This window comes from Equus caballus, chromosome 2 (assembly GCF_041296265.1).
Source record: "Equus caballus isolate H_3958 breed thoroughbred chromosome 2, TB-T2T, whole genome shotgun sequence".
Taxonomy (NCBI): Eukaryota; Metazoa; Chordata; class Mammalia; order Perissodactyla; family Equidae; genus Equus; species Equus caballus.
The window spans coordinates 65,796,577-65,808,761 of record NC_091685.1 but is presented as its reverse complement, the minus strand read 5'-3'; the positions used below and the strand labels follow the sequence as shown (position 1 = coordinate 65,808,761).

Here is a 12,185-nt window from a genome sequence, read left to right as displayed (position 1 = left end):
CTCTCCATCCTCCCGGGTTTCCTCCCTTGCCCTTCCCCCCGGAGCCTCCTGTGTCCTCTCCCCCAGGGTCCTCACCACCCCCCATCTTGCCAAGCAAAGCTGAGGAAACCTCCTCCTCCTGCAGAGCAGTTTAATTACTTCCTTGAATTACTTAATCCCGCCCTTGGGGATTCACCTTCTACCTTAAGAAACAACCGGACTCTCCTAAGAGGCGTTCTTGTCTGATTCAACCAAACTCAAAGAAACAAACTACAGCCAAGCACAGACCACAAGCACAGCTACTGCAATGAGGCCCTGATGTCTGCTACCCCCTTCGTGTGCTCCTCACCCCGTGGGAACACGCCCTTCCCTACAATGCTGAGTCTCCCCCTTCACCAAACACTCTGCCCTAATTACAGGATTGCCGGAATTACAGGCCGCACCTCTGAGAACCTGCAAACGCTTTTATCCCACAAGGGCAACAGGCCACCCTGGGAGGGAGGATTGGGAATCCGCACGTCCTACATTTGAGCCTTTGCCAGGGGGAGCATTAAACTCCTGTTGATAGCTGAGTCCCTGGGCCAGGTTTTAGGGCCAGCGTCCCTGTCTCTTTAATAGAAGCTTAAAAGTGGGAGGACCTGGCCAGTTTCCCCACTCAGAACCCTGGCTTGAAGAGAAAGAACGTAAATGGTGAACTTCTTCCCTTTATTTGACCAGCATTGTTCAGCTTGTATGGCATATTACTTATTATCTAATTTGCTTCTCACAGTCCTTAGAATAGGCCTTTTCTGTGGAAGAAGAGACAGCAGTTCTAGGAGTGTGAGTGACTTGCCCAAAGCTGCACGCCTAGCAAGGAGTGGCGTTCGGCTTGAACTCACATTCTAACTCCAAAGCAGTGGCTTTCCCACTTCTGCTGCCTCGGGGACCCACCCCACTTCCGGGTAGATAGGAGCCATGGAGAAGCCACCAGCTCTGGGCTGTCAGACCCCAGGTGTGACCCAAGTGCCCCCAGCACAAGCTGGCTGATCCTGGGTAGTTCTTTAACTTCTCTGGGTCAGTTTCCTCATCCATAAAACAGATCAAGATACATATCATCTAGAGTTGTGGAAGATGCAGTGAAACATTGCATGTAAAGTGCATCTGAAGGGTGTGCCAGATGACAGGAGTGTGTTATCGTCTCTGCCCCAGTGTCCTCGTGGCAGAAAAAAGAGAAGAAGGAAGGAGGAACTCCCTGTCCAAGCGGGACTCTCCTCTCCTAACCGCATCACAGCCCTCTGCGGGAACCGTGTTTTTCTGACTTACTCTAAACACGCTCAGCAAAGACAGACCTTCATTCAAACTTCCCGAAAATGTTCCACTTATAAAAAGCCTCTTAGCTGTATGAACCTTGAGGACATTGTGCAAAGTGACATAAACCAGGCACAAAAAGACAAATATTGTATGATTCCACTTCGATGAGGTATCTAGAGTAGTCAGAGTCATAGAGGTGGAGTAGACTGGAGGTGGCCGGGGGCTCGGGGAGGAGGGAACAGGGAGCTGGTGTTCAATGGGGACAGCATTTCAGTTTGGGAAGATGCCTAAGTTCGGGGGATGGATGGTGGTGACGGTTGCGCAACAGTGTGATTGCGTTTAATGCCATTCAACTGTGCACTTCCAAATGGTTAAGATGGCAAATTTTAGGTTAAATGTGTTTTACCACAACTGAAAAAAAAATCTGTGAAAAAAAAGCCTCTTAGCCCTGCGCATTTTGCTCAGGTTTCTTTGGAGGCTGTGAGAACTCGTTCCTATATGGATTTGACTTAATTATAGCAGAGTTACCTATTAAGCAAGGACTCAAATTAAGGTTTAAGGTGTAAAGTCACCCTTGGAAATCCCTGTGTGGCCCACAGAGTAGGTGCGAATAGAGCCAACACCGCTGGTTTTCCTTGTAGCACTGTAACAAACACTGTTTTCTTTGAGCGTCAGATGAAGTAGTTGATTCAGGGCTCGGAACAAAATATATATTCCTAGGGAGTCCTAAGGCAGGATGCTCACACTATGAGATGCCCTCAGAGCCAAGGCCTTCTGAGGAAGCAGCGGGGTCCCAGCCCCCTGCTCATGTTCCTTTGGGGCAGGAACAAGTAGAATGACCAGCATCGCCATCCCTATGGAAAATGTGGTTTTACTTCTTTTGCAGAGTTGAATGCATCCAACAAGCAGTGTGAGAGGTGGCTCCACCGAGGTAGCCTGTGTCCAGTCAAAGGAAACTGGACATGGGCCTCACTCTCACCCCTTCCAGCTGGCTCTGACGGCCATCAAAGCCTAAATTGTTCTCTGACATTTGAGTGGGTCTATTGGCCATAGAAAAATAGCCCCCTCTCCACACCAAGTACCCACTGTAGGCTGCATCTCACAGATACTCCCAGACATCTTCTCAAACCTGCAATTCGCCAACTTTAAAGGACTTTCTTGAGACCTGAGATCCAATTCCTGAGGCCAAAGTTCAAATCTAAACCATAGGGTGACTAGCTTTCAAAGAGATCTATCTTCAAATTACAGAATACTCCAAAGGGAGGTAGTTTGAGCAAAACTCCCAGAAAACCATATTAAATAAAGCCGTGGGTGTGAGCTGCATTGCCTTTCAGACAAATTTGACCCTTATCTCCTTTAAAATGGCTTTGGCAGCACCCAGCTCAGTTCCAGGCATGACCAGGGGCTCCAAATAAATGAATGAATGACTAACTGCCCTGTGGCTAGCCTGCCATCATTAATTTGGTGCTATTCTCAATCAATAGAATTTCTGATTGTCAATAAAGTAACATTATGTCCAAGAGTTGAGAAGCAAACTAATGAACTCGAGGCTGTGAATTTTCATCCCAATTTTTCCCTTAAATACTTTGCTCATCCCCAAGCAAGACTTTCTATCATGATTTTTCTCATTTGTAAAATTGGGATAAAAGACATCTGTAGAAGCACATAAAAAATAAGAGAGGAAAAAAAGAACAACGAAATGCTTCCTAGTGAAGTTGCTTATTTCTCCACCCTGCAATGCACTCCATTCCATACCTGAATGGGGGGAGGGGAGCGGGCAGTGAGAACATTTGCATTAATTTTCATAACCACATGGAGGGGCCCTCTGGGATCTCATGGTTGACTTTTTCTAAATCAGTTTGGCTCCAAGCACCAGGTGAATGACACAGCTGAGCATGAAGACACAAAAATACTAAAACAATGACCACTTGCAAGCATCGGCAGAGTAAATGGCAAGGAGAAGTTGGATCTCCTGTCTGGTAGGGCCAGCTGGTGTCCTGTCTTAGTGACGAAGCATTGTTATTGGAAAATGCTCTGCATTAGGAGCCTGAAGAGATTCCGTGAGCTCTGAAGCCCATGTCTGCCACAGCAACTCGTTGAAACTCTTCCAGCTTGTAAAACATTCAACCAAACTGCCCTGCTGGTAACTCAGGGCGAGCTGTGCAGGTCTGACAAGGTTAACATGCAGATGGATTTTGGAAACTGTAAATGTTAGACCAGGTGAGGCATTATTACCACATCCCTTCTTCAACAGGAAACATTGAGGCACTAAAAGTATCATGAACCTTCTAGTAGGTCCCTGAGCACAGAACTAGCTCCATACCCCACATTCCAACTCTACCCAAAGAGGAAGAAGAACTTAGTTGTCAATAGTTTGGGTTCTGGAGTCTCATTTTCTGGGTTCCTAATCCCGGCTCTGCCATGCATTAGCTTTGTGACTTGACACAGTGACTTGCTTTGCTGTGTCTCCATCTCTTCATCTATAAATTGTGGATGATGGTAATGTTACTTCACAGAGTTGTAGCAGAGATTGACTGTTGCGTGTTAATATGGACTGAATGTTTGTGAAACCCTAACCCCCAATATGATGGTATTTGGAAGTGGGGTCTTTGGGAGGGGATTAGATTTTGAGGTCATGAGGGTTGGGCACCCATGATGCGATTAGTGTCCTTTTAAAAAGAGAGAGAGACCAGAGCTTTCTCTCTCTATCCTATGAGGACACAGTGAAAAGGTGGCTGTCTGCAAGTCAGAAAGAGGGAACTGAATCGGCCTTGATCTTGGACTTCCTAACCTCCAGAACTGTGAAAAATATCCCTTATTTAAGCCACCTTGTCTGCGGTATTTTGTGTGGCAACCCAAACCCCTTCCCCAATCACATTTCTTCCTTCCTGCACAGAGGTTTGGTATTTGTTTGGTATTTGGTATCTGAGTTTGGTATTTGTCATTCCCATGCATTCTTTATACTCTTACTCCATCTGTGCACAATGAGACTGAGCTGGAAATACCTGAGAGCCAGGACTGACTGCACCTCTTCCAGAGGATTTAGACGGTGTCCAGCCTAGCACAAAGTATAGTTTGGCAAGTACGTCCTCATTTGTCACCTCACTGTGTTTCTTTTCACCTCTTTGAGCTGGGAACCTGCTAATATCTCCAGGTGGGTCAATCGATGAGGCAAGCCATTAGTTAGGTCTCCTATTAACAGGTCTGTGCTTATCAGGGAGTATGGAGCTGCAGCCCCCCTCACCCAGCTTGGTGCTGATGCCTCCTCCTCCTCCCTTCCAGACGGAGATGCGGCTGCAGGACCAGCAGCTGGCCAGACAGCTCATGCGCCTGCGCAGTGACATCAACAAGCTGAAGATCGAGCAGACGTGCGACCTCCACAGGAGGATGCTCAATGACGCCACCTACGAGCTGGAGGAGCGGGACGAGCTATCTGACCTCTTCTGCGACTCCCCACTTGCCTCCTCCTTCAGTCTCTCCACGCCACTCAAGCTCATTGGAGTCACCAAGATGAACATCAACTCCCGGAGGTTCTCTCTCTGCTGAGAAGCCCTAGAAGGGGCAGAGGAGCCAGAACAGAGGGTTTGGGAGGCGGGGAGGGGGCATGGGAAGGGTGTTGAGGCCAAGTTATCCCAAGTGGGTCTCCCCAGAGGCAGGGCTTCCCTGCAATGTGAACCGTGGGCCCCCAGGACCCGTCAGCAGGTGCTCTCTCAGGGGCCCCAGCTGTGGAGCTCGACGCCCCCATGACTGGCTCTTGCTTAATCCCCAAAGCGTTCTGCAGAAGGGCCACTCCACCCAGATGTTCGGTGAGGCCTGTGTTCCCAGCACAACACATCGGTCCTCCCCTCAGTGATCCACATTCCTGTTTCCCGGAGTCACTGGTGCTATGAACTGGGATCCCACGGGGCCCCCCCAAAAGCTGTGATTTTTGCAGAAGGCTTCCTTAAGGGCACTGAGCCCCCAGGAGGAGGTGATTAGATATGTCTGACAGGGACCCACCAGAAAAGGAATAACAAAGTGCAGCTTAGGGATACAGGCCCCACAGCCGGCAGGCAGTGCCCCGCTGAGTGGGAGGTCCGGGCTGCCATCAGTCTTTACCTTGGCACTACAGGTGCTGTGTAAATGGTTTCTGGCATGTGCCAGGACACACCAGTGTAGCGTGGGTGGAGCAAGCACAGATGCGCTCTGTTGCCTGCCCTGGCCACATGCACCAGTCCAGTCTCCAAAGAGCCCCTCTGCCGCCACCCCAAAACCCCGGGGAGTGCCTAGGAGACCATGGGCGACTGAACGAGGCAGGTCGTCAGTGAGTTTCCCATGACAGAATGCCCCCAGGGGGCCAGCAGAGGCCTCCTGGTGGACTCCAACTGTGTCACCTACATCAACTTCTTGCCCTCCCCAGAAAGACTCCAGGGAGCCAAGATGCTGGCCCTGAGCCTCCTCTGAGATTCTGTGCCTGACTTCAAAGACTAATTTTAATTGAGTCAGACTGTTACTAACCTGTTGCTAACTTGTTAATAACTTTGATTTTTGTCCGAATGGTGAACCAGTTGGGTAGGTCAAGTACAAAGGTTCAGGATTTGGTTTTAAAAGTTTCTTCCTAATGACAAGTGTGACATCAGCAAGGTGAGGACTGAGGCCTCCACAGCTTAGGGAGGTTAAACTGGTAGAAGGCTATGTGGAGGAGGATCCCCCGCCAGCTGGGGAGTTTGACCTTTGACGTCATCTACTCAAGCCTCCCATTCATAAAGGAGTAAAGTGAAGCCAGGGAAGGAGAATGACTTCCCTCAGGTTACACAGCTCTTTAGTAGCTGTAGAAGATTGATGTGTGGAATCATTACTAATAATACCTAGACAGATCATGTATCAGTGAACTTGAACCCCAAAGATGGTCCTACTCTTTTGCCAAATCCACAAACTGCCAACCCCTCTTCTCTCCACTTCATTCAGCCCTTGTGCACACCTCCCACTTTGCAATTCAGAATATTGGGGCCAAACTCAGAGCAATGCCTGGCCAGCGGGCCCACAGCATGTGTATTGCCAATCACAAGCCTGTGGGGCAAGGAAGGCATCCTGCTGCTCTGCCTTTCATGGTTCATCTTCCTGTGTAACCTCAGTGGGGCCCACGCACACTCACATTCACACCATGACCCACCTTGGGAAACGTTGCTTTTCTTTTGTGGGCCGGAAGTGGGAGGATGCAAATGAATGGTCCCTCGTCAGACAGAAAAGAACTGGTCTCTCCCTTGTGATTTCAAAGAGCCAGGGGTTTATGCTTCCTTCAAAGGAAGTATAACCACATAGCCAAGATTTGTTTTCAGCCCGACTCTGACCAGTGACAGAAGTCTGAGGCCCACAGGACTCTTCCACAGAGAAGAGCTCCATGGAAGGCCAGGCCCCTCAGGCCTGTTCCCCCACAGGCAGGAAAGGAGGGAGCTTTTCTCTACCCGGTGACGTCCCTCCTCAGGGATTAGGTACAGCGCCGCCAAGTCCTGCTGAGGCTCCTTCCAGACGAGTCCTCGAGGCTGTGGGATATCAGGCTGCCCTACTACGCACGCTCACCACTCACTCTATAGAGACACATGCGTACACATACTCAAACCCTCACAGGAAAGCTCACTCCATATTCTGACAGAGATGCCAAACTGATTTTTTTCTTTTCTAGAAATTATTACAGTAACTGAAAAAGTTGGATTCACCTAAAGCTGAATGATTTAGTTGAATTTCGTCAACCCAATTGAATTGGAGTCAACTGGGCGATTTAGTTGTTCAGTTAACCTAATGCTTCCTTCCTTTCTCTGTGTTCTGAAAGGAAAGTGAGGTCAAGACACACCTTTTTGGGCAGGTTAGATGTCTCAGCTATTTTGCTTAGTCCATCCTAAGAGAATTTTATTTGGGGATAAGGAAGGAGGAGAAAGAGGAGGGGATCCAAGAAGAGCATAGGAGGGGAGAGAGAGCTGTGTTTTCTTACTCGTCGTCTAGTGTCTGTTAGCTCCCTTGTCTCCACAGTGAACACAAACAACTAACCAAGTCGATTCAGCTTTGTGAAGTCCCTGCTTTGTGTGGGTCAAGAGATGTCTGTGAGTTGGCTGCAACCTAACCCTCCTTGCCAGCTCCCCAGGGCAACCTTCTGGCTTACCACATGTATACAATACTGTTTCCAGTTTTGCTCATTATCTACCCCTCTCTCTGCCATCCCCAAGGTTCCCTGGGTGTAAAGCGTGAAGTCTCCATTGACACTGCTGCCGCGTAACGTCTGATGCCTTCGTGGGCTCGGCAGTGATCACAGAGGCCCGGAGAGCTGGGCAGGCTTCACACGGCCTGACCAACCCCTCGCCTCCTCCCTGTAGCAATACCAAGTGCTATTACATAATCGATAAACAGTTTATAATTTTATTTTTTATGATTATTTGTTTCTATATTGCTGTTAGAAAAAGTGAAATAAAAATGTTTCAAAAGAAGATATCTATATAAAGAGAAGTTTATTTCCTTTTACCTTGTTCTTGTGACAGCTCACACAGGGCCAAGCACTTAATGGAAAGAAAGAGAGAGGGAAGGAGGGGAGGAGGGTGGGAGGAGGGGAGGAGGGTGGGAGGAGAGGAAGAGAGAAGAGGATGGAAGGAAAGGAGGAAGGGAGGGAGGGAGAAAGACAGAAAGAAAAGGAAAGAAAGACTTGAGCAATCAACCCTCGAATGGAGGTGTGGGAGGAAGGCATGGACTCACTCTAGTCACGCTTCCTCCTTTATCGAGGCTTCCTCCAAGGAGGGCTGCTTGGTGGTGGCTGCCATCAGGAGCTTCCCAGCGTGGGCTAAGTGAGGTCAAGATGCGGAGTGAAGAGACACAGCCATTATTCCTGTAAATCCATTCTCTCCTACAACAGCCCCTTCCAAAGGTGGCTCTGACTGGATTCAGGATATCTGGGCCCACCTCAAGCAACGCCTGGACAGTGGACCCACAGGACATGTCTGTCACGTCACAATTCCCTCGTGGAAGGATGGCGCTTAGCACTACCACGCTCTGAGCAGAGCTAGTGCCTTAAACTTTTTCAGCCTCAGCATCCAGTCTGCGTGAGAATCACCTGGGCGCCCATTGCAAGTGCATGTGCCCAGGAAAACCCCTGGGCTCCACCTCAGGGACTGGGTGTGTAGCTGTGACATGGGGCCCAGGAATCTACCCCGGGAGACTGACACGGTGGTTCCAGACACTTCCAGAAATCTTCAAGAGGACAAAGCGGGCAAGGGAAGGCATTGTTTTGAGCACTTCTATCAGTGTTATCAGGAGAGGCCCATTCGGAGGATCAAAACACATGTTAGAAATCCCATCTTGTGGAAGAACGGATGAAGAGGGGCTCTCTGGCAGTCCCTTGAGGTTATATCACCTGCCTACGCCCAGAGGATGAGTGACGAGGATCTGTTTCCTGCGAAGAGCCCATGGTGTAAACTGGCCACATGGAGTCTGTGTTATGAGGTGAGAGGTGAAGTGGGCACGTGGAAACCCGCCATCGCCATAGGCCGTGTGGTTCAGAGGGACTGAGGAAGCACGGGGCCTTCCCACCCCTGCAGATGGGACCACACAGACACTTTTTTAGCCCAAAGGGAAACTGCTCTAATTTGGCCTCCAAACAAATAATTTTAAGTGCCACAGAGAATATAAAATGTGACAACAGCCTCGTGTGTGGGAGGGGCTGCTTTTACCCCCGGTCAGGGAAGGCTCCTCTGAGAAGGTGCTATTTCAGCTGAAACTGCAGCCATGCAATCAGGAGAAAGTGTGTTCCGGATAGATAACCGAGGCCCCAGATTCTGAGGCAGGAAGGAGCATGATCTGCAGGGCAGCAGGAGGGCAGGGATGCGGTGGGAGGGGAGCTGCAGAGACGGGCCAATCATGTCAGCCTCGTGGGTCAGAGTAGGGAGTCTGGGTTTTATTTAGGTTGTGCACAAAGTGTCTTGAGCTTTTTGACCAGGGGAATGATATAGGATCTGATTTAAATGTTAGCAAGACCTATGTAGAAAGTACAGGGGAGTGGGGCGAGAGTGGGTGGAGTCCACAAGAGGAATTAGGAGGCCATTACAGTGGACATGGGAGTGATGTGGATGTGGATAGCAACTGTGGAGGGGGCAACAAATAGTCTGATTTGGGATTTACTTTGGGATGTACTTTGGAGGTCAAGCCAACAGGACACACTGATAGGTTGGATGTAGGGTGGGAAGGAAATGGAAGAATTAAGGATGGGCTTCTGGCCAGCAGCAGGATGGAGAGGGGACCATTTACTGAGATGGAGAGAGTTTGAGGGGAGCATGATTAGGGGCAGAGGGGCAGCATGAGCAGTTCTGTCTTAGCCATGTTACATTTAAACGTCTATTAGACATCCAAGTAGGGGTGAGTAGGTGCTTGGATAAAAGGACCTGGACTCCAGGGAAGGGCCGATGTTGGAGACATATATTTGGGTGTTTGGATGATATTAAAAGCACAGTACTTGGATAAACTCCTCTCGGAGTAGGGTGTAGACATAGAAGAGAAGGATGCTCCAACATCTGGAGGTTTGATAGAGAAGGAGGAACCGTTAGAGGAGACTGAGAAAGAACAGCTAGGAAAGCAGAAGGGAAACCAGATGAGGAGTGTCGGGGAGTCTTAAGAAAAGAGAGTCGTCAGTATCAAATGCTGCTGAGAAATCGAGGAGGAAACAGACAGGGAGATAATGGGCTTCAGCACGGTGGAGCTCATTCGGTCATTCCTTTCACTGTAATAGCCATTTCAGTCCAGAGGTGAGGACAGAAGGCCAGTTGTGTGGGTCAAGAGGAAAATGGAAGGTGAAGAAATGCAGGTGGCAAAGAGAGACCACTCTTTCAGGTCAGCTTGCCATAAAGGGAGCAGAGAAATAGGAGCTGGACAAAGACACAAAGTCGAGAAAATGATTTTTTGTTTTCTTGAAACAACATGTAATAAAATAAATGTATAATAAAGTAGCATTTATAGTAATAATGTTAATAATAAAAATATACAATAAAGGTATTGGCATCTAAGATATGCCAATGGGAGTGATCTGTTAGAGAGGGAGAATTTGACAGTGCAGGAGAGAGAAGAGCGTGATTCCAGTGAAGTTCTGGAGAAGGAGAGAGGGCACCGGAGCCAAACTGTAAGTGGAGAGGTTGGGCTGGGCAAGGAGCAAGGACCCTTCTTCCACCGAAGCAAGAGGGAAGGCAGGGGTTTGGCTGAAGATGCGTGAGTTAGGGCAATCTCTGGTGGGAAGAGGAGGAGAGTCCAAGTGGATGCTTCCTGTTTTTTCTATGAAATAGGAGAGTGACTTGGTGGGGGTGGAATATTGGAGGTTTGAGAAGAAAGAAGTTTTGAAATAATTATCTCAGAGAATGGGCATGTTAATTTATTAGCAAAGGGTAGTCGAATCTTCTGACGGTGTCGGTTGCCCATTTGAAGCTTGTGGGCATACATGTGAAGCGAATCTGGTGAATGCGATTGAGTGTCTTTTTTCCCCAGCAATGGTTGGCTGTCCCAGTGCAGACACAGGCCAGGCAGAGAGTGGAGAGGGCATGTGCCAGGCAGGGTCGCTGGAGGATGGGGAAGGCAAAAGTCAAAGTGTTTTGCAAAGGAGCAATCATAGTGTTGGACCAAGGAATCCAAGTGGAGTAACGAGGGAAGAGAGGACATAGGGAAATGGGGTTGGGGGTGACAGCAGTGTTAGAGTGGGGGGGGGGGGTCTGTGGCTAGAGTTAGTGCCATCTGGGAACTGCTGGGTGAGAGTCCAGAGGAAGAGAGAGTAAGTAGAAGGCGATGATCAGAGTTTGGGGGGAGTGGAAGTGACATTTTGAAGTCAGTGCAGGTTCTTTGTTCAGAGACACAGCCTGATGCTACATTCACTGCCTAGTGGCCCCAGCCAAGTGTGTGCCTCATGGACTGGTGACGTCAGTCACAACTGTGGTCTCCAGGGCCTCCCGCAGATCTTATCTATCTTATTTAGAAAGGGGTTTGAACTCAGTTGACTAGATTCCCTTTGGCTTCTCAGCAAGAGCAGAAGCATCTCCCCCTTCCTGATTCGTTCTGTCAGCTCCCCAAAGTCTGCGGTCTCGATGGTGGGGGAAGAAGGCTGTGGTGGGGGGAGCGGAGGAGAAAGATGACAGTGCGGCCGAAGGCGGCCCGGCCGGCACAAACAGTCCTAGCATAACCGCGAACCCTATCTGATGGGAACCGCTCAGACTTGGCTATTTTTAAATACCCTGTTCACAGGCTCAAAGCAAACAGTGATGGAGACAGCGAGGCGGTCTCCAAAGGAAATCGATTCAGGAAGAGAAGCCTCAGACGTTGGAGGGCTCTGGAAAGCAGTCATCCACCACTCACTGCCGGGAGATAAGCTCACTGGAGACATTTCCCCGACCGGCAGGGGCGGGCCAGGAGCGCGTGGAAACTCCCTGGAAAAGAACCTGGTGAGGCTGGTTCCGATTTGCAGGACCGTACTGTATTTCCTAAACCAGTTTGTTAAACTTGATCGCTCTTCTTCCTGCCCCCTTCTCCACGGAGGGACGACCGAGGGACTAAGAAAGGACGACTTGCCAAAGAACGTCTAGAGTCCCACGGGAAATCTGAGTTAGAAACCACAAGCCAACCTCCTGTCTCCCTCCAGGAGACTCAGCTCCCCAGGTGGCCGGCCCAGCCACGGAAGCGGGGGCTCCTACCCCCTGCACTGTCGGCCTCACCTGGAAGGGTGCTGCATTTGGGGTAGCACAAGGCTGGGGGAGGACAGATGCTCCCTCCCCTGTCGCAGCTGCACCAGGCAGGGTTTGGTGGGAAAGCGGAAGCAGTTCTCTGCATTCCAAGAGGGGAAAGAGCGGATACAGGGAATTAGGGGCCTATACAACCATTGGAGGAGCCAGGGAAGTGGCTGCTAGAAGAGAGATTCACAGAGCTCA

The 12,185-nt window shown here is 49.7% G+C and overlaps 1 protein-coding gene across 1 annotated transcript in view; it reads left to right on the top strand.

Moving 5' to 3' along the window:
* Nucleotides 1–7,729, top strand: part of FAM167A (family with sequence similarity 167 member A) — a 41,538-nt gene extending 33,809 nt beyond the window's left edge. Inside the window, exon 4 of the mRNA XM_001497918.5 lies at nucleotides 4,552–7,729. Coding sequence (XP_001497968.1) covers nucleotides 4,552–4,815 — 264 coding nt within the window. The 3' untranslated portion in view covers nucleotides 4,816–7,729. The remainder of the gene's footprint in view (nucleotides 1–4,551) is intronic.
* Nucleotides 7,730–12,185: the final 4,456 nt, after the last annotated feature.